The sequence below is a fragment of the Leopardus geoffroyi genome, chromosome B1 (genome assembly GCF_018350155.1).
Source record: "Leopardus geoffroyi isolate Oge1 chromosome B1, O.geoffroyi_Oge1_pat1.0, whole genome shotgun sequence".
NCBI lineage: Eukaryota > Metazoa > Chordata > Mammalia > Carnivora > Felidae > Leopardus > Leopardus geoffroyi.
In genome coordinates, this window is record NC_059327.1 from 120,679,766 (window position 1) to 120,702,611 (window position 22,846).

Consider the following 22,846-nt stretch of genomic DNA (forward strand, 5'->3'; position numbering starts at 1 on the left):
ACCTCCCCGGAGCGACGCTGAGAAGCGGCCCCTTTCTCAGAAGGTGTGGATGCGTGTGTATGTGTGGGGAAACGTTAATAACCAGCACATCGCGCATCAAAAAGCCCCAATAGCAAAATGCACCGTACACCCATCACAGCCGGAGCCCGTCTCCCCAAGGTAAGTTGTTTATTCGTCGCCGTTTTGGCGATTCTCCCTGGACAGCTGCTGCAGCGACAGCGACAGCAGCTGTGCCGCGGGCCCCGAGCTCCCCGCGCTCTTCCTTCCTCCGCCCTCTTTCGGTGCTCCTCACCCCCACCCTCTTCCCTCCTCTCCCTGCCTCCCCCCTTCTTGCCCTCTCTCGGGCCACGCACACGCCCGGAGACACCCTCCGCACTTGGCTACTCACACTGCGGCTTAACCCAGCCGACTAGGCACAGTTGCCAAAGCGGCGCGGGGGAGTGTGCGGGGTCCAGGGGCAGAAGCCACACCGGGCTGAGGGTGGCAGGGTAGAGCCCCGCTCCTCCCTGCCGCGACCCCCTGCCCATTCTCCTTCCCTAGTCTCGGCCTGCCGGCAACAGTGACACCTGAGCGGTGACTGGGCGGCGGAGGCGGCAGGCCCACTGGACTGGCAGCTGGGAGAAAACAGAGAGGGGGGCGGGGACGGCGAGGCGGAGCGGGAGGAGGGCCGAGCGACGAGGGCGCGACCTAGCAGAAACTGACGCGCGCGCTAGCCAATGGGCGCCCGCAGCTTCGACGTCGGGGCGGGGAGCGGGGGGCTGGCTCCGCAGGGAGGTGGAGGCTGCCGGGGCGCTGGAGGCGGGGGCCGGGAGGAGGAAGGGGAGGAGGCGGAGGCGGGCGCGGTGGCGGCGGCGGCGGCGGCGGCGGAGGAGGAGGGTAGGTTGCGCCTGGGACTGTGTCTGCCGAGCTCCGCGGCTGTGCCTGTGTGAGTGAAGGAGCGGCGCGGGGAGGCAGAGGCGAGCGCGGGCGAGCGCAGCGGCGGGACGTCTCCGGCGGCCGCGGGGCCAGCGGCGGCGCTTGGTGTGGGGAAGCAGCGGCGGCGGCGGCAGCAGCAGCAGCGGCGGCCGCCTCTCCGCCGCCGGGGACGCCGAGGCACGGCTGGTGGCACTGACATCGGCGGCCCTGCCTCTTCTGTCTCGCCCCCGGCCCTCCCCATGTGATCGGTCTTAATCCCGGCGGAGTGCGCGCGTGGGGCTTCATTCCGCGGTGCCGGGTCTCCTTGCTGGGGTGGGTGCTCCTGTGTGCGCTTCTCCTCCCCATCCCCCTTCCCCCAAGAATAAAAGAAGAACCAAGAGGCGTGCTTAGAAAATAAATAAATAACCACCACACACGCGCAGCCCGGAGCGGAGTCGGCGAGGCTGGCGGCGGCGGCGGAGGAGGAGTGAAGGCGGCGGCGGCGAAGGAGGAGGAGGAGGTGGAGGAGGAGGAGGAGGAGGAGGTGGAGGAGGAGGAGGAGGAGGAGGGACGCGCGAGAAGGCAGTAACTTTAAAGCCAGCTCAGAAGCCCAGACCTCCAGCCGAGCGGTTTGCAGCGCGGCGGCGGCGGCGGCGGCGGCGTTCAGTGTCTGGCCCGCCGGTCCGGTCGGGGTGTGCAGTAGGACGGACGAGCAGCGCGTCGCTGTCCCCCGGCGACTGGAGATGTCCGAGCCCAAGGCAATTGATCCCAAGTTGTCGACGACCGACAGGGTGGTGAAAGGTAAGCGGCGCGCCGCGGTCGCCCCGGTGCACCGTGTGCCGCAGGAACCCTCACGGCTCGCCTCCCCTCCCCCCGCCCCCGGTTCTCTCCTTGCTCCAGCCACGGACCTTCTAGGATATTGTGCAACCCTCGAACCCCCCCTCCTTTGCGCGCCTTCCCCCCAAGCCTCCCACCCAGCCCCACTTGGGGCATTTTTATTTATGGGGGCGTCAGTTGGCAAATGGCTGAGCCGCGGGGAGGCGGCGGCGGCGGCGGCGGGGGTGGCGGTGGCGGGAGGGGGCGCCCGGGGGGTGGTTGCTGGCAGGGTGTAGCTGCTGTGACAGAAATAGGAAGTGGGTGGCTGCTCGCAGGCTTGCATGGGATCGGGTTTATGATTTTCTTTTGCAGAGGGAGGGGTGATTTATGGCTTTTAAAAAATTAATATGGCATTTTTATGTGGCCGTGGCTTTCCACCGACTGCCTCGCTCGGGCTGGGTTCTCTCGGAGCTCCATTGCAGCAATTCCCTCCGCGCCCCCTCCCCCTCCCCCTGAAAGGGCCTGCACAGGACTCGCGAGAGAGCGGGAGAGCGTGGGGGGAGCCCGGCGCTTCCTTCCGCGCGGGGCGGGGGCGGCCGCAGGCGGAGGGGGTGGCCGAGGGGACGCGCGGGGGCCGTGGGAGGCGGGGAACGACCCGAGAGCCCCGCCGCGCCGCCCCGGGATTCCCCCGCAGGCCCTGAGAAAGACACGAAAAGCAGTTCTCCAACCTCCCTCGCCACCGGAGCCTTCCTTCCCCCGCCGACCTGTCAGTGCTCTTGAATGGTTCCCTGCTGGAGCACACCTCCCTGGTGGTAACCTCACCCGGCTCGCTTCTTCCGTGCCCCTGTTACCCCCTTGTTAATGGGCCATTTGATTCCTGTTATTGCCTCTTCTCCCCTGCCCCGGGATCGTATACTCCTTGCCCTGAGGTTCCTGGCGTAGAGAAGCCGGGATGCGTGGGGTGAGGAAGGGGACAGGCATTGGTCTTTCTTGCCCGGGAAAATCCGCCGTCCTCGTTGTGTTCCGTGGTGGAGTTGGGGAGGAACCATCCTACGAATCCTGGAAGGATGGGACAGCAGAGCAGATCCTCCAGGATTAAGTAGTATCCCTCGTTCCTAGGGTTAGGACCCGGAGCAAAGCAGGGATGGGGTAGGGGCTAGGCACCGAACGGGCCTTAGAAATTGCAAATAGCACTGGCTGGTGTGGAGTGTGTGTGTGTGTGTGTGTGTGTGTGTGTGTGTCTGTGCGCGCGCGGGGTGTGTGTGTGTGTGTGTGTGTGTGTGTGTGTGTGGTGTATAGATCTGAGATAGTATCTAATGTGGCCATGCAAGTTGAGTGCAAGGCAATAAAGTCATTGGCCCCATGAGCACTTAGGTGAAGTAACTCCGCAGCCTTCAGACCATGATACAGAAGTCCTTCTGGGGCGACAGAACTGTTAATTGCTCCATTCACATTTGCTCAGTTGTTAAAGTTGTGTGTGTATGTGTGTGTGCGTGGTGATGGGGGAGGGGGATTGTTTTCTCTTTTTTTTTAAAAAAAGAGAATAAAATATCTTTTCTTGTTTTGATTATATTAGAATCATTCCTGCTTGAATGCAGTATTCATAGACTCATCAAAGTAAGGAGGAAATACCTTTGCAAAAAATGACTCGAAGTAGGACTACAGATGAACAACTGTTCTCTCTGCAGTAATGGCTCCTCATGTAAACAGTGAATTCAAATCGATTCCAAAGAACTATGCTTTGTATTAAGGGTTATTGTTGACATTTTCAAAAATTAAGACCTTTTGCTGAAATATTGGAGAATAACAAATATCTCCCTAATGTGTGATGTTTAGGTGTAACTCCAGTGTATGTTAAGATTGCCTGTTTTCAAAATAGTGTAAAGCTTACAATTAAAGTGCTAGCAGTAAATGTGTCAACAATTAAAAGTCAGTCATATGTGCATACATAACTTCAGGTTCCCTGTTTTAAATCACAAAGTGTGGGTTCTCTGTGTAAATGTAAAATTGTCATGGAGAGAAGAATGTAGAATTGTCTATGCGTTCTGGCTTGATGTCTTTACCAATTAATGTGAAAGAGCCCATTCAGCCATTCTATGCCTATTTGGTCTTGCTTTTTTCCAATGCTATATTATAATGTTTTTATAGATGAGTCTTCATTGTAAGTACACAAATTCTCCTTAATTCCAAAAAAATGGTTTACATATTTTTATAGAGCTAAAATGCACACGTGGTTAATATAGGAAAATAGGAAAGTCTCAAAATAGGGAAAGGTAATTTTGTATTTGTTTTTATAGGGATCTTGATGTGAAATTTTAAATGTGAAATTTTGTTTATAGAAAAAAACTTTTATTGATGAGTCCTGACTTTAAGGTGGGCATGTTATTTTTCTTATGCTTTCTTATAGACTTTATATTGTTGGCTTAAAAGGCATTATTGAATGTTGGATCAACATTTGGTCACATATATGATTTTTATAACTGATTATTTTGAAATGGTAATCTGTTTTGATTACCAGTTCTCTAACAGATAGCATTTCCCTACGTATACACATGCTTAGTGAGTAGAAAGTACATGAATGATAAATGGAAAATAGATGACCAAATGATTTTTCAGGTTTACAAAATTAGGTAAGACATAGTTCATGGAACCATGACTTTAAATTTTGCTAGAACTTCATCTCAGTAGTCTGACAGGATTCTTTAATGTAGGAAAGGGGTTATCCTCGAGGAAATTTTTGTGCTCCTCAAACTTTCTCTCCTTTTACAATACAGATAGTAATATTTGGTTGCATATAGAAATAAGAAGTATTTGGATCATTATTACCATGGCATGCCATGGTGTTTGTTTACAGTTATCTGCATTAGTGTGATCTGGCTTTTGTTGTATAACAAATTGCTGTTTACAAATAAAGCTGTGCTTGTGGTTTTGTTTGTAGTAATACCATGATGTGACGACTTTCTTGATTTGTACTTCCAGAATGCAACTTTAGAAAGGTAGGTTGAGTTTAAGTCTCAACTAACTATGCGATGTTTCAGGTTTGTAGCATCTTCTAGAGTGTGTTCAGAGCCCTGATCAGTTTTCCAGATCTTAAAAATGAAAGGGAATGGCAGCACTGGAGATGAAAAGCATTTATTTAGATTACCTCAAAAAAATTTACCTCTCATTTAGCAAAACTGGTGCTGTTTCAATTTGACTGTTCTTGGATAAAAACAATGGAAAACATAAAAAAAAAAAAAAAAAAAAAAAAAAAAAAACTTCATAGAAAAGATCTTGGGAATGCCATTTGTTGGAAATCGGAGTAATTTGACCCATTTATGGTTTTACATTTTTTTAAGAAAACAAAATATATGTGTAACTGTATGGCAAAAGATGGAGGGCAGTAATAGAAGAATTAACTACTCTCCCTTCTTTCCCCCAACATACCACATAGTCTGGTTTTTCTCTGCAGTGGTGCTGCTCAGGCCTGGTTCCAAACTCTGGCTTCTTTTTATTTCTCCTTGCCCGTCCCTGCCTTTAACTCCGTGTCTAGCCCTAACACTCCCTCCTGGCTTTGGAACTTAGCTATTTGAAAGTCATACACTTGGAGGAAATGAAATTGTATGTAATGAGTACCTTGCTTTGTTACTTCTTTTTCCCTTCCCTTTGTTCCCATCTCCAAGTATTTTCTAATGAGGTATTTCTTACCTTAACTCGAACTGATTTTAATAGTAGAAATTCCAGATAGCATGGCAGGTTGATGGGGAGTAAATGCCTGGGAAGAGTTTTGGGGATTTTCTCAAAAACTGTAGGTAGGGAATTTGTGCTTTGTGTCTGTTAGGTTGCTTTTGGCTGTGGGGAATGCAAAACAAAACAAAACAAGCTGTTTTTCTTTGTATTGTCAGCTTATATACTGTTTGTGAAGACAAAATACACACAGGGAAATTCTGGAAGGATATCTAAGATCATATAAGCAAGAAGCTGGTAGCTAAGCAAAATATTAAGTAAACAAAGATTCAAGCCACCAGTGTTTCTAGCTGAATGAGATGGTAATATTGCTTAAAAAGAACATCAAGCTATGCTACATCAGTAATCATGATCATGTTTGGGTTTTGAAGCAAAGTATTAAATAATGCCATTTCTTTGTGGTGTGTCAAGAGGAGCTCATTGTGAATTTATTTTACTTAGATTGGTTACCATCTATTCTATAGTATAGTATATTCTATCTATCCGGTTTTCCATTTGAGTGCAAGTAAGACCTCATTAATTCAGTGTCGTTAACTGAAACTATGATTAAGCATTAGTGTTTGGTGGCTGAAGTCTCCATCAGCAATGGATGTGAAGAAAGGGCCTGCTAATCTAATTAATAATATAAACAACACGGTTTGGGCATGGTTAATATACTTAACAGAACAGATTCTTTTCGGGATGTAGTGAGTAGCATGTAAATTAATGCTATTAATTACAAATTAGATCTGTTCGTTAGTGTTTTCTTTCAGGATTTCTACCATAAAGTAAATGTAACAAAACATTATTTTCAAAACATTTTGTAAACTAACACAAAAGACTTAGGCAACAATTGAGACTGTGATTCGGGGAACTTCCAGTGATTCTAAAATGCCATCGAATAGGAAATTAACATTTAGAAAAGAATATGTTTTTGGAAACTGGGGGAAAGAACCTGTACTTTAAATGAGCAAGCTATTTTAAGACATCCAGTTAAAATGTGAAAAAAGTAACAGCTTAGAATCTAGTTAATTTTACATTTGTTTATGTTAGTTTAAAAACATGCCTTTTTATGTCTACTTCATTTTTTAAATCTGTTCATTTCCATAAATATGACCTGTTTTATTTATAATTTTAAAAATATGAAATATGACTTTGATATAATGTACATTTATAATTTTTATAATTGGTCTCTCATGCTTTTCCTTATCTTTTCTGTGTCAGCCATGTGTAAAGTTGGAACTAATTACGAAACCAAATAAAGAGTCCATTTAGAGTGACCTCATTGGAAAACAGCATTTTTCTAGACATACTCTCCTTTTAGCAAATCCAGTTAATTTACTGTTTTGAAAGTTTTGTGAAAATATTGGACACTCCTGAACTATAGGGAATGATGATGATTCACGATCTGGAACTTTGGTAAATACTAAAAAATCATTTTGTCATGTTTTTTTAGCAACTTTGTGGTGTAGCATTCTCTTGATATTCAAGAGAGATACAGTGAGATTTTGAATTCCAACTTTCTACAGTTCCACTGTAATATATTGTAAGTCACAGGTTTTTTCCTCATTTGTAAAATTGTACTCACCCCTCACTTCTGGGAACCAGAGGATCCTCAAATGGAATTTGAGGTCACACTGGGTCCACTTGCCTGGGAATGGCAATTCAGTCACTGCTGACACAGAATTACAAATGACAATGTGTTAATGTATTTTCAGGGTCACTCAAGAATAGTCAGAACAATTAATATTGAAGTCTGTGAATGCCTTGGGTCTACAACAGTAGCTTATGGTGGCATTTATTTTATAGTTGAAGAAATGGAGACAGAATAGATAGAATGGTCGGTCACAGGTGGGACTAGAATGCAGGTAAGTGTAAGCAAATTCTTTCCTTTAGCAAAGATGTTCTTTTGTCTTGAAAACCTGTTTGACAGTGTCACTTCTTTTGGTATATTTAAGATGTCACATAGTATTTCAAACTTTGCTTTACTGAATTACTAGCTGTATAAAATAGTTTTAATAGGAGAGGGAGCTTTTATATCTCTGTATTTAGCAGAAATAAACATTCTGACGATAGATATTATAATCTGGTTTGATCTTGGCATGAGGTTTACTAAAGGAAAATTGTTAAACGTTATTTTCTATTCAGGTAAATATATACACAGAAATAGAAATAGCATATTCTCCTACTAAAACATTTATTGACATTTATTTTGAAGGTTGTTATCGTAAGCCTCTTTGTCTGAACTACAGATAATGGCCGATACAGTTGGTCTGGTTTGAGGATTTTACGAATTTCTAGAGAAAGCTCAAGCAAAACCAACAACCAGTGCTTCGTAGGTGTTTCACTCCTTTTTAAAAAATAGTCATCAGGTGGGAATGTCGGCACTGACACACGGTTTCAGTTTGTAAACTAAGTCTTTAGTAATCTTGACATTTTCAGCATTATTAACTCATTTTACCGTATTTTCATCTTCTGTATTCATACAGGCTGTATCATGATAAGCCATCAATTATATTTCATATAAGAAGTCAAATAAAACACTTCATATTCCTCTGTGGTTAGGTGTTCTGAATAATGGCTTAAATCAGATGGACTGGCAAACTGAGGACCTGGGCCTATGGCTGGGATCTCAAATCCATTTCACAAATGTACATGCAGTAACTGAAACCCTGATATTAAAAACAAAAACAAACCCTGACTGAGAAAGCAGTAATGAATCATTAAAATATTACAGTTTTAGAATTCGATCTATTCTTTGTGAGACATCACAGAAATAGAATGTTGTGTTCTTCTTTTTATTGCCTTAATCCATATCTTTGCCTTATACCAAGAATATTCCTACTCTTTTAAAAGGATGGTCTGTCTGACTTTCTATGAACTTCTCTCTCTTGCAACTGGAAATTCTGCAGATGTCTGCAGAAAGCAAAACACATAAGTAGAGACCAGAGATTTATGTTCCCAGCTGCCTCCAGATGATGACAGACCACCTTACAGGGTTTGTCAGTGTCAGGTACTTCCTACAGTTAGGAAGCCAAAAGAACGATGGTTGATGTTCAGAAAGAGAGTTTTATTCATACAGAACTAAATTTTAAAAGATCCCATTAGCTCTAAGTTTCTGAGATGTAGAGTCTCTTCTTGTACTGTCCATACGGTAACTGTATGGACCCGCTTTATTTTTTTATTTTTTGGGGGAGGAGCTGTTACTTCTGATTTAAAATGTTCAGTTGTCTCTGTGTAGTAGTAGAATGTTTTGGAGATTCTGGTAGGTCGGTGTCTAAACTATGTTTCCCAGATTGCTGCATATTCGTGGAAGGTACACAAATTTTTTTTGTTAATATGTATATTCAGAGTTTTAGTTTGAAAACCATGGTCATCGAATCAGTGGTGCCTAGTTCAGTGCCTTGCTTCTTATGCCCTGAATCAGTTCTTGTCCAATGACTTTGAACATTGCACAATTCTCACTGCACCTCCTGAAGCAATGAATGGAGACAAATTATGTATTTATTTTGAGTACAATTGTATTAAGTTCTGTCTTTTTTATAAATGGTTCTATATGATAACTGTATGGTTTTGGAATACTTCCTCTCCAGCCGCATCAGACAATAGAGTATGAGAGGGAGGCATTAATAAGGTGATATAATTAGATTCAGGGAAGTTTTGTTGTTTGGTCATTTGGACTGGCTTCATGCCAGCTGAGTTTAAAAGGCTAACTCCTTTTCAACTCAGCATATTAGCTTGAACTTGAAAGCCTTTCTCGATTTTTGCTGTATTTCCCCTTAGACTGATCAGTTTTTGACAGGTGAGAAAAGATATGTTAATCACTCAGTGTTTGACATATTGGGTGATTTATATTTTTTAATTATTGTTTAGATTTGGACTTGAAGAGAGAATGATCGGGAAAATTCCATGAAACAAAACAAAACAAAACAAACCGAGACCAGAAAAACCCCTCTTCCTTTGTTTACATCTCAATTTATCATTTTCTGTAATGCTTTTGTAATTCAGAAATGCAGCCTTCTTCAACATAACCTCCTGCCCTCCTCCTGCCCTCCGCTGGCCCCCAAATGTCATTGGATTCTATCCAATGGGAAGATATATGGGCTATGAGAAGTTAAAAAAAATGTGGCACCAGCTCTGCTGACTCCTTATATTCTTCTAAGTGGGCTTCAAGCCATCGTTGACATTTGTTTTTAAACATCCTGTAAGCCATGCCGTTTTATCAAATTAAATTAAAAGCACAATATATTCTCTTACAATGACAGAACCTGAGTCAGGACTTCCAAGTTTGTGTTATTATTATTATTATTTTGCTTTTTACAAAGGAATTAAATTTTTTTAAATTAAACCTGGCATTGTTGGTCTGCTGTGCCTACTTAATGCTAATAAAGTACATGCATACCTTCTGTGTGTGGGTTTGATTATTGTCACGGGAACAGTTCTCATCTTTTAATTCTCATCCTTTGAGCTTTGATTCAGAGGACACCTCCTCTGGGACCACATCTCCTGAAACCTTCAACTGGAGTAAGGGGACTCAGCCTCTTCATTTTCTCGGAGGACACTTTGATTAGAGCATGCTCTGTGAAGACTTATTTACCTTTCTGCGCCTCTCCAGGAGAGAGGGGCCTGCCTCCATTTATCTTGGTATATTTAACCCCAGTACAATGCCTACTGTAGAATATACTCTTGATACGTTGGTTGGTAAATGAACAAAATAACAGATAAAGGATAAGAGGGATTTAAATTTCCAAATTATGGAGTTCTTTTCTATTATGAAATTTTGTGGATCCTAAGTCATGGACAGCTCACAAACATCTGGTGAGTTTCTTGTTTCATAAGTGCCAATGCTGTAGAAGGGTTTTTTTCACATGTATTTCTGAAATGCTCTCTCGTTAATTGAGATTATATGTTCTTTGCCCAATAGACAGACTACAGAAGCATAGCGGGCAGGAGTGGCTTACCCAGGGAGTGCTTGGTTGTCGGTGGCTCATTGTCAGTCAAAGGACATATAGGTCTATTTTCTCAGAGGTAGGTGATGTTTTCTTCCTTCAGGAAGACTGGTGATGATACCAAGTTGAGAGAGAGCCACTATGACAAGCCTCTGGGAGGCCCAGATTAGACTTCACAATTACATTGCTTACTTAGATGAATATACAAATGCAAATGAATAAAAGTCAATATGTTTAGGAATCAGAGCAGAGATGTAAAACATACTGCAGGCCCAGATAAGACATGTCTGTGTAACACTAATAAAAAAATCTTCAGGCCCATTCCGTGAGTACAGGCTGCTGGTGAGTCAGCTCTGCCGATGGCACGTCTACCTGGTAGATGTTTTTCTGAAAACTCAGCCCTGGGATCCACATCAGCTGGGAGAGGGTATGTTGTGAGGCACCTGCTCTCAGTCCAGTCCTTACAGAGCACCACTGATCTGACCTAGTCCGCACTTGGTCAGATGGCTCCCCACTGAAGCAGGCTTTCCAAGCCCCCATTTATGGGCTAGGATTTAATCTGTCTCCCTAGTGCAAAAATACTTTTCTTTCAAGGAGTTGAAGACCAGGGAAACTATAATTTCCCACCTAAAATCACATCACTGTCACTGCCAATTTGCAGTCGGCAGTCAGGAGGAATCTCTCTGTTGACTACACCTCTGGCCAGAATTCTACTTGACTACTCTGTCTCATTTCCACATGCACTTTCAGAAATGCATGCAGAAAATTTGGAGGTTCTTAAAAGAAAGAGGTTCCTTCCCCTCCCCCAAGTGGTTAAAGGACTTAAAATTGTGAAAGGAACTAAGATTATTGAGTTTGAATAAGAAAAGTTTGAGTGGTAATTTATAGATTTCAGGTATTAATAAGTCTCTTTCTACAGTGGGTCACACTCCTACGTTAATCTGTCACCACTATCAATTGAATAAGAAAAAACACTATCTGGAAGCATCAGGGATTTTGGTGACTTTTTTTTTTTTTTTTTGATCCAGTCATGGACATTTAACACTGGCATGGGTTATGGGTGATCTTCGGAATGGAGAGAATTGATGATTCTCGTTTATTCAGGTTGTAAATGTGATCTAAATCTAGAATTATAAAATTTTGAAGCTGGAAGAAACCTTGGGAATCTAACTCCTCATCTGGCCTGGAGCCAGTCCTCTGATTCTGTACTGGTGAGAGGGACTGAGAGATGAGTGGGAAAGCTTTTACCTCTTACACTTGCCAAAGTGAGCCAAAGCAAAACAAACAAATCAAACTCTTGGAATTGGAAGGTGTGGCAGTGATCTAGCTCAGTCCATCCCCAATTTGGAATGTTCTGTCCAGCCTTTGTGATGGATGCTAATCGTACTGTTTCATGAAAGCATGAAGGAGCCCCCTACTGACTGAAGACCTGCTCTCACCTGGCCATTTCTACTTGTCAGAGTGTTTCCTTAGGTTTGACATCAGTTAATGCTCTGGAGTACACAATCATTGTTCCTAGCATTGCCCTGTAGAGTTCCCTAAGATGAGCCTTATCTGTCTTTCACAAGAGAGCTTATTTGATATTAAAAGCAACTTTCATGTTGTTAAGTCTTCTGGCTATTCCCCACATGACATTGTTTCTGGGTCCTTCTCCAGCCCAGTAGCCTTCCTTTAAACCATGGTGATTATCAAGTTCTTTGGAAAATGGAGAAGTGAGTAAAGGTACATGTTGGCTTACCTCTTTCCATTGAACTTCCAGCACCTTGAGCTTGGTTGCCAAAGTACTCCTGCTTTTCTCTTCTGTGTTCTCATGCTGACCCTTAAACTTTCAGGTCCTTCACTGATCCAGTCTTGTATCCCTTGATGTCCCTTGGCTGGGTGGGGACTGACACTGCCATGATGCTCTTACTCCTCACGGCTTCCTATTGAAATTCCCTTCCACTGTCATCTCCCGGTCCTCCAGCTTGAAGGTGTCAAATACCTAACCTGCTCTATATGCAGAGCTTTCCAGAAAATCTGAATAGCAGATGCATTTTAGCAGTGACTTTCTGGAGGTGTTGCCTTCCTTTTACTTGCTTTTATATGTAATACAGACCAGTAATAAAGACAGCATGATAGCATGGTGATATTAGTGTGGTGATTGAGGACAGGCCAAGTCCCTTGTTTACTTTTCAAATCGCACCATGAAGGCAGCTCAGCACCCTGCTTGCCCAGAGCCAAACTTGCCTTCTCTGCTTGCTCACTCTTCTGGGCACCTAGTCTTTGAAGGTTGTTGATAATATACAGCTCCTAAGGCCATTGAATTTGGCTAACCTAGTGAGTTCGATTGTAATTTGATACCTAGTTTAAGTTTCACGGAGGCCTAAAAGAGGCCAGTGCCTTCCAACTATGGTGTCACAACACATTTCTGTGTTACACTCAGCTGTGAGGTATTAACAGCTACTGACAACGTACAGAAGTTTGCAAATGACTTATTTTAAAATATCTATATATAAGCCAGGGTGGATTCCTGTTCAACCCTAAAATACTACATTCGCTTGTATTCTGATGTTTTTCCTCATGCAGGAGAAGGGATGGAACTGTAGCTATCATGGTGGGCATCTTGCATAACGTACAGGCTTTTTGATCTTCTGATACACCGTTAATCACGGTGGAAATTGTACATTCTTATAGCCTATGGCAGTGTTTGCTCTATTCCAGTGGGCATTTTTGAGGACACTTTATTGCAATCTGGATTCATGCATGCTAGTGTATTGTGCAAGTGAATGTCATGTGCATTTTCACAGAAAGGCTGACTTCTGCACCTAGAGAGTGTACCTTCATTAGCCAGATTTGCAGATTGGATAGATCTTGAAATATCCTGGGGTGATTTCAAAGTGCTTTATGCAGCCTGCTCTTTTCAAACATCTCCCACAGGCCATGGCCAAAATTCCATGAATTGTTATTTAGGATGAGCTTGGCCTTGGCCTTTGGGTAGTATTGAATTCAAGAAAAGTCCTGTGCTTTAGGAGACTTTTGAGAGTAAACTTTCATGTCTCCTTTTGAAGAAGAATGCCATGCCTCTTGCACCACTCAGTTTTCTCTCTGTTCCCTTCAAGTGTGATATAATTGTACTACCCTAGTTGGTAAATGGATTACATAATCCATTATTGAGTATAAAGTGACTGTTGAAAATATATTGTTTCCTTCACTTATCAGACCATTTTCCTACACATCCATTCTTCCATCCTGTCCATGCATGCATCACTGCTTGCCTGGGTCTGTGCTGTGTTCTTGGGGCTTAAAGTAGGCAATCTCTGAAGGTTGCTATCTAGTGTGTGTGTGTGTGTGTGTGTGTGTGTGTGTAGTGGTGGTGGGGCGGGGGAAGCAAATCACAACATAAGTGGTAATTACTTTAATAGCAGAAGATACTACATGCTGTGGAGGACAGTAAAGGAGTGATTCACTGTTTTTCATAGTTTGTACTTTAATTTTTTGGCAAAAATAAAGGGAAGCAATATTGTTTTTGTCCTGTGTCTTGTATATAAGCACAATGTTAGAGCATGGGCTCGTTTGTAAATATAGATGGAATAAAAGGAGTGTTGAGTATTTATATGTGGAATTCTGTAGCTGTTACAGTTCACCTGTGAGCAAGGTGTATGAGAAATAATCATGGGTTGTGGAAGGTGGAAGAGGCTTTCAAAGTCAAGCCAACTAGTTCAACTATCTTCCAAAAAAAAAAAGGAAAACCACCTTCCTATTAAATGGTTAATAAGCCCCGCCGCCCCACCCCTGTAGAATATTTACAGTGATGAAGCAGCATCAGAGTGTAGAAATAACATTGGTTTACACTTTGATAAAATCTGCTTTTAAATCCTGCTTTCTCTATGTACCAGCTGTGTCTGTGGGGAGGTCATGTAACAACCCTGAACCCATTTTGCTTACTGAAAAGTGGAACGGATAGTTATTAATCTTTCAACTTTGCAAGACTATTGTAAACTATGAGAGGAATTGTATGTGAAATGCCTAGCTTACTGCCTGCCCCCCAAAAGACCTCAGTACATGCTAAGCATTGTGGGGGTGGTGTGTTTTTTGTTTTTTCATTGTTGGACAGCTCCTTTGAAAGCAAAGTTTTTTGCTTCTGGAAGTAACCTGCATTGAAGTATCCTACCCATTGTCAAATCCACTGTAGTGTGAGGACCTCTGCCATTCCTCTGAGACTGGCAGAAGTCACCAGTGACTGTCCAGTTGCTGGCTTCTGTTGTATTTGACATAATGGGCCACCTCTTTCTTCTCGAAACATTGTCTTCATTGGCTTTTGTGGGTTTCCTCTTTGACCTGTTTGCCAGCTCCTCTGGACTGAATCCTGAATGTCGATGTTCCTTTTCTTTTTACAAGTTCTTCCATGCAGTTTCATAGCTTTACACGCATAGGATTGGTGACAGGTGTGTGCTGCTTGTAGGCTGATGAGTAACACATCTATATTTGAAATCTAGTTTTTTCCTCTGGAGCTTTCTCTCAAACCCTATACAGAACAGTTGCTGTAGATGGGTATGGTGAAAATCCAGTGGGGTATTTCTTCTCCTGTGTTCCTTAGCCTGGCTGATGTTACCATCATCCATCCAATTAAACAAAGCTGTTATTCAGTTCAAGTTTTCTAAACGTTTCACGTAGTGCTACAATAGCTTCCCAACATTAGTCTTTTTGCTTTCAAACTTGTGCCTTCTCATAGATTAGTTTTCCCACTAGAGGGATCCTTTAAAAATGAACATCTGATTATGCTAATCCATATGTGGTTGTTGATCTTCTTCTTACTGATTTGTAGGAACTCTTTATATATTGTAGAATTTGACCCCTATTGCATGAATTTTGAAAATACTTTTAATATAGCATGTGTCACATTGTACTGAATTTAAGTCTTTCCAGTTTATGACAATATAAGTTCTTGAAAGCAGAGAGAACATCTTTTTATTCATAAGTGTATTCTCAATGCTTCTCTGTGTTTGGTCTATACAAAGTTGATTAAACTAAACTGAACTACTTAAAAAATCTCCATACTTTCCATGGCTTTGTATTTGCTTTACCTCTGTATGTAACATTCTTGCTCTCTATTGTGTCCCTCTTCTGCGTAAAGCTTCTCTGATCTTCTCAGGCATAGCTGTCTGTGATACTTCTTGTACTTTGTACACATAGTATGTCACAAACATTTGCAACAAAATTTTCTCTTTGTGAAATTAACCAGGACAAGGCCTTGTCCACTCATCTCCCCAGTGCTTAGCATGATGCCTAGCATATAGTCATAGTCTCCCTCCCCCACCAGCAAACAAATTGACCAGAAATGATATACCTGTTCATCACAAAAGCATAATGACATCAGTACTTCCTTTTTTCCCCTTCCAATATCATACTTTTTTTTTTTTTAATTGATGTAGTTCAAGTTGGATTATTTTTCCTAGTACTCTTGACTTATGGAACACCTGACCCAGGTGTTCATGTAAATATATTAAGCCAAGTCTCCTCCACTCTGGATTTGGTAATTATTTTATACAATTCTACAAAGCACTACATTTAAAGGAATACCTCAAGTTTGATTTAATCTTGCTTACCTTGTCCTCTGGTTCTAGCACTTTTAGATCTTTTAATTAAACATTTGGATTCTTTTGATTCTTCTTTTTAGTTATTTGCCCCAAATTATGTCCTAAGTAGATTTTCCTAGGCCTTTTACCTAAGGCTGGCAACCAAATGAATTTTTGGAACCGGTCAATTTAGATGAGTGAGTACACAAATCTTTATTTTAGGTTCTACATATGTAACATGGGAAAAAAATCCCACCTATGTTAAGAAGCTTGTGGCTTCTGTACAAAAAAAAAGGAAGTGCTTGTATAATTGGTTGTCCTTGATCTTTTCCTTACTTAATTAGTGTATTTTTCTATGACTGTACTTTGGAATGATAATTTTTAAAAAAAATTTCCAGTGCTTCTGCCTTCCCTGAGATTTATTTTAGTCTTTCGTCATTTTAGGCAGTAGAAGAATGAATTTTCCAGGGATAATGATTAAAGAGTTGGTGTATTTATTGCTAGTATATGTTTTGTAATGCATTTCACACAATTATATTTGAAGGGAATACTTCAACTTGTCAGCTACTTGCTTCTTCTTCATAGGATCTTAACGTAAATAATACAGTGCCTTTACTTATTTTTGAGATTTCTGTTCTAAAAATGTTAATAATATTAATGCATATGCTTTGCATATGCATTACATAATTTTATCCTTCCAATAACTCTGAAGCTAGGGGAGAGGCAGTGCCTTTTGAAGGTCACACAGCAAATAAATGTTGGAGCAGGTACAGTAAAACCTTGGTTTGCAAGCATAATTAGTTCTGGAAACATGCTTGTAATGCAAAGCACTTGTATATCAAAGCGAGTTTCCCCATAAGAAATAATGGAAACTCAGATCATTTGTTTCATGATCCCAAAATATTCATATAAAAATGATTACAGTACTGTAACATAATATAAAATAATAAAATACAAAATATAAAGAAAAGTAAACAGATTAACTTGCACTTACCTTTGAAAACCTTCCTGGCTAGTGTGAGGGAGACAAGAGAAAGGAGGTTACTGTGTAGGACGACTCTCACTATCACTAATGGAATCACTGATGTCTGTTAGCTCAGTGGAATCTTTTTCTGCATGGGTGCTATTGTATACACTCTCACGGATGTTGACTGTAGTATGCTATTAATAAACTCTTGTCATATACTGTATTTAACATAACTGACAATTAGCAGAGGAAGGGTCTATATCTGCAGGCAGCCTGACCTAGAATGAAGCAAAGCATTCCTGAGCCTACTCCTGTATGGAAAAGCAAAGGACTGTCCATAGGTGCTTTGAAGTGACAAGAAATACACTAATGTCAGTTGTGGGCACCTTCCAACATTCTGAAAGATCACTGATTTCTGCCAGACATCGTGGCTTGAGACCAAGCATCCGAGCATGGGAGACCATCACCCCCAATCCTTCAGTGAGGTGGCAGGGGAGAGAAGAACTGTTGGCTCAGTTGTGATCTGTGATCGTGTGACATTTGCCGTCACATACTGCTTGTATTGCAAGATGTTGCTCATTTATCAAGTTAAGATTTATTAGAAATGTCATGTGGAATATTCGTAGAACAAGTTACTCGCAATCAAAGGTTTTACTGTATTTAGATTCCAACAGTCTCATCTCGAGATCCTGGGCTTTTCCTACCATAACACTAAGTTGAAGGACACATTAGACCAAATTCATTAGGTAGCATCTATGAATTGATAGAAAATAGGCATTTGTTTTTATGTAAAGTATTATCACTCCTGGAAGTCATTTTAGTAGATTGTCATTGGCTTTTGTATAGCACACAAGTGCTAGAGAAAAATGTGTCATTTCTGTGGGGCAAGCACTTCTGTTTCCTTTTTAGAAATACATAGCCAGGGCACACAAACAATGGGACTAGAGTGTAAACTAGGCCTTACTTGGCCTTACTGACTTAACCATGGTGTTACAGGACAAACTAATCTAAAACATAAAAGGAAATGCTGTGAGTTACATAAAGAAGATATTTTTATTGGACCTTGAGTTTTTCTTTTAAGTTAAATCTATGCCAAAAAAAAAAAAAAAAAAGAAATCTAGTGCTAGCTGTTGTATATTCTGCTGGACTTTGTTTTAGAGACTTTGCTTCTTTATATTCATTTTCATATTTTTGTCACTAAAGCAAATAAAGGAAGCCACACATAGCTAAAGTGAAAGCCACTTCAAGGAGACGTCACATGAAACATTTTGAGGAGGGAGTTATGTGGTTTCATTGTGACATTTTAGATGCAAATGCAAATTGTTTTGAGATCAGAATTTTTCATTTACCACTTAGAACTCTGCTGTTCTATGACGAATGTTTGGCAGTAGCCTAGTTAACGCTTTTTGAACTGATGTTGTGATTATTTAAAAGAACGCGTGATGATTCAGTTTCTGAATTTTGATGCTTCTCTGAGGCAGGTGATTAAATACATTTATTTCTTTGTTCACATGATTGCTAAGCACATTTCTGATCCAACAGAACCTGGTTGGACTGATGTTGAGAAGTCCTTCAGTTGAAGTAGTTACAGGTCACAGGCTCAGAAGATTTGGCCCTTTGCCTTGATTCCCTGAGTCTGTAAATTCAGGGAGCTTTAATTTCATCCTGAGACGTCTGGCTTTCCCTTGCTTCATGACCAACACCTCTATATGTGGGAAAATTTCTTCCCTGCCGGAAATCAGCTTGGGTTCATATTTTGTTTTCCTCTCCTTATCCCCGTGTGGTATTTTTGTGAACCTTGGACTTCAAATATGACCTTTATTTGGTGGCTGTTTACAGGTGTACCTTAACACATAGAAGAAAAATTTTGAAATAACTACAATTCTTAAATAGGAGTACAACTAGGGTGTTTCATTGACAGTTCTTGTTTTGTTAATTTATATATATTGAAATGTAAGGTATTTTATGGCCTTGGAAAAACAAAATATACATTACAACTTTTCGGCTGTGTGTGTTTATCTTAATCCTTGGCCTAAACCTTGCCTGAAATAAGCTTTACCTTTTAAGGAAATTGACACTGAGATATGATTATGCCTGGTGAATTATAGTACACATAGATATTTTGAATGTTACTGTTAAAGGAAAAAAATATCAGGTACGTCTGTATTTAAAAAGAGTGTCTAAGTAAAATAACCAATGACTAAGCATTCCATTTGTGCCTTATATGAACAATGTGAGCAAATATGAAAGAAACCTGTAAGAAATATGTTTTTTTTTAAATATCGCTTTCATTTGTATCCTAGGAGTGAAATTATGAAGTAGAAGATTAACATAGGAAGTGCCTCTTTTCAGAATTCCCCTATGGTATAAATACAACTACTGAACTCACTTCACTATTTTTGCCCTTTCTAGAACTAATGAAGGAGGCTGACATATTTGTAGTGTATTCCAAATTTGGGAGATTTTTCTGATGGAGGAGAGGCATGTCCCTCGGAGTCACAATATTTGATGACAACTTAATTGTAATGGACACAAGCGAGACTCCATATTGCCTTGCTTCTACACATTCTTAAAAAATGGAAATTTGCATAAATTGTCTTCAGTGCACACTATTTTTAATGATTTTTCCCTTTCACTCTTAGGCTAACCTATGTATTATGAAATTGTGCACTTCTGTGCAAAGTTTCCAACTTTATGAGTTTTTGTGAATGATTGCTTTCTGCAGCGATGGAATTGTTTCCAATAATGGATATTTTTAAATGATTCTGTAATCATATTATAATTATGTCACAGGTAATAAAGGTACCATCTGTTCTTATTTGAGCTTCTGTCCTATGAAGAGATAGCACCAGAAGTGATATTTTGCTTTTGATTTGGCATGTATTCAAGACATTACTTTCCTCCCGTACTGTTATCCCCAGCCACTGTTCAGAGAATTTCATAAGTGAAGGGAGTGAAGGGGAGGAAAAGCCACGTTACATGTAGGCAGGGCAATAGTGAAGCAGTTAGAAATGGTGTCTGTCTATAGGTCATCCTTGGTTGACTTGTATTGTAATGCAGGAAACCTTTTAATGCATTTATCTCCGGACATGGCATTCTGGAGAGCTCATTACATGCTGCTTGTTGCTGTTTCTGATGGAATCTAGAAAGAGGTCATAGAAAGGACTGGGATGGCGGGTGATGGCAGACCCTCTTTGGTCTTCACAGACCCACCTGTTTCTGCTTTAGAAACATTTTACCATTCTTTTTGCGTCTCTTTAAATTGATCCATTGGGTTAAAATTACATTTATCTTTAAACGTGACCTGAGTGGTGTCAGCTATTTTTTTTTTTAATTTAATGCTTATGCATTTCTGAGAGAGAGAGAGAGAGACAGAGCACAAGCTGGGGAGGGGCGAGAAAGAGGGGGAGACACAGAATCCAAAGCAGGCTCCAGGCTCTGAGCTGTCAGCACAGAACCTGACGGGGGGGCTCGAACTCGTGAACCCTGAGATCATGACCGGAGCCGAAGTTGGGCACTTAACTGACTGAGCCACCCAGTAGCCCCTAGTTGTTGTTGTTGTTTTTCTTTTTTAAAAAGATGCCGTTTCCTTTCATCCTTGTAGTCATCCTTGTGAGGTAGTTAAGTAGTTAATATGGCAGCCCGTTCCACTGAAGAGGAGACTGTGCGTCAGAGAACTTATTTCTTGATCCTCACAGAGCTAATCAGTAGCGACGCTGAGATCCAAAACCAGAACATTTAAAAATTATTTTGAAGAATTTTCAAGCATACATAAAAGTTGAGAGAAGAGAGCAATAAACCTCCATGTACCTATCCCCTAATTCAAGCATTGAGGTACCAAATTTCACAACATTTGGCTTATTTATACCTTTTTGCTTTTTCTTTCCTGAAGTATTTTAAAGCTGATCCCGGATAATTGCGTTCTCGGTAGTCCACATTTCAACTCTAGAGCAAACGTTTCATTTCTATACCAAATGTTCTAGGTATAGGAGAGAATGACATAATACAAAGACTGTGTAGAGGCCCTACTTTTATCCAGAAGACAAGTTATATATCTGTGTTCAGTGTTTTTGATATGGGTGGTCATCATTTGCTACTCATTTATTAATAAGATAGTGATGAAACAGGTGATACTTACTGAGTCCTGATTCTGGGCTAGGAGCAGCCCTTCATGTCTCATGCATATTAGCTCATTTAGTTCACAGGAGCCCCGTGTTACATAATCATTTCCTGTGGGTTCAAGTTGCTTTTTAAAATTAATTATCTTTGTACATAGAAGTAAAATATACTACATTGCCTTAAATTGTAACATCTTCTCTACTCCTTACCTTTAATACTAATTATAACAATGTGTTAATGGAGAGCTAGCTGATGCTCAAAAGTGTGGTCCATAGACCAGTAGCATCTGCACTGCCTGGGAGCGTCTCAGGCCAAACCCCAGGACTTTTGAATTAGAATCTGCATTTTGAATAAGATCCTTAGCTGATGTATATGTATATTAAGCTTGACAAGCCCTAGGTGGCACTTAAATAGTGCCTCCCAAGTGTAACTGCACATGCCAGTCACCTGGAAAACTTTTAAAGCTATCAGTGCTTAGTCCTATCCCTGACCAATTGAATTAGATTCTCTAGGTGAGGGCCTGGTGTCGCTGTTTAAAAAAGTCTCCCAGGTGACTCTTAAGTTGTTAGGCCAGGCTTTAAAATGCCCTGGTTTAATAGAACTAGAGTATCTTTCCATTGTGTTTCAGCTACTTTGAACAAAAAATTTCATCTTGCAAATCATGTATTGAAAATGATACCCTCGATATAGATGAGAATTGAAGATAAAAGAAATTCTGGGCTTACACTTAATAACTTAATGTTATTAATAACAGTATTACTATTAGAAATATTGCATACCTAAAGAGAAAAGGTGGCCTATAAATGAAAGCATAGACCCTTGTCCTAATGTTTTCAACATTTGAGAGATTCTTTAGGTTAAAGCGGGATTTTTGTTCAGGAAAATTGGTTCTCTGATTGGATCAGGGACACAAGATGTTCAGACATATATTCTGACTCCATTTATTCCTTATTATGTTGGGTAAGTGGGTTAATCAGCCTACCTTTGACGGAAAGGGGGAACAGATAACACTTATCACACGGACACAATTAACCTTAGTTTGTTGAAATACCTTAAATTCCTTGAATAAGAGGCACTGAAGAAAGTCAAATTTTCGTCTTTAAAGTAATTGCTTTCCCAAGCCCTGTAGTAGCATGTTTGCGTATTTTTAAAGCTACTCATTAGATTAGTAGCATTTTATGGTTTGGCTTCATCGGAGGAATGGCTTTAGACGTGGAGGAAATGTGGCAGACAGATTAGGAGACCAGCACAGTAGGCCTGGAGACACTGGAATATTAGAACCATCAAATGTGGATACTTCAAGGGAGCGAAAGATTACATTTTAGCCCAGTGCCTTTATTTCACAGATGACCAAATTGTGGCAGAATTGTGAGTTTTTAGGATCTTAGAGAGAAATGCATGTTTTATTTTTATTTATTTTTGATAGTTTTTCGTTAATCAAATACATCGTGTGCTTATATGTACACACGTATGACAAGTTTACCAAAAATAATGTAACAGCAACATTGAAATTTTTCTACAATAAAATATTTTTGTATCTCTTTCTTCAAAGTTGTGATATCAACTAAATATGTTCTTTATCTCATGCATTTGGAATAGACTATGGTATCTATTTTTTAGGGGCAAGATTAGGCATGTTTTTGTTGGCCTGGGAAAAGTTGCTATGTGAAGAGAGTGACTGTTATATTATTTATTTAACATTTAACCTGAAAGTCAAAATGTGTTCAAAAGAGCTCATTTGACAAGGGTTCTGAGTCAGAAGTATTAAAGGACAAATGAAACAAGGATTTCTTATTCTTAATCAGGGTTGGGGGAAAGGGCCAACCTTCTGCAGGGGAAAT

The 22,846-nt window shown here is 41.0% G+C and overlaps 1 protein-coding gene across 2 annotated transcripts in view; it reads left to right on the forward strand.

Moving 5' to 3' along the window:
- Window positions 1–812: 812 nt before the first annotated feature.
- Window positions 813–22,846, forward strand: part of PPP3CA (protein phosphatase 3 catalytic subunit alpha) — a 330,036-nt gene continuing 308,002 nt past the window's right edge. For both annotated transcript variants that reach the window (XM_045471787.1, XM_045471795.1), the window contains exon 1: window positions 813–1,695. In XM_045471787.1, the coding sequence (XP_045327743.1) occupies window positions 1,638–1,695 (58 nt within the window). In that variant the 5' untranslated portion in view covers window positions 813–1,637. The remainder of the gene's footprint in view (window positions 1,696–22,846) is intronic.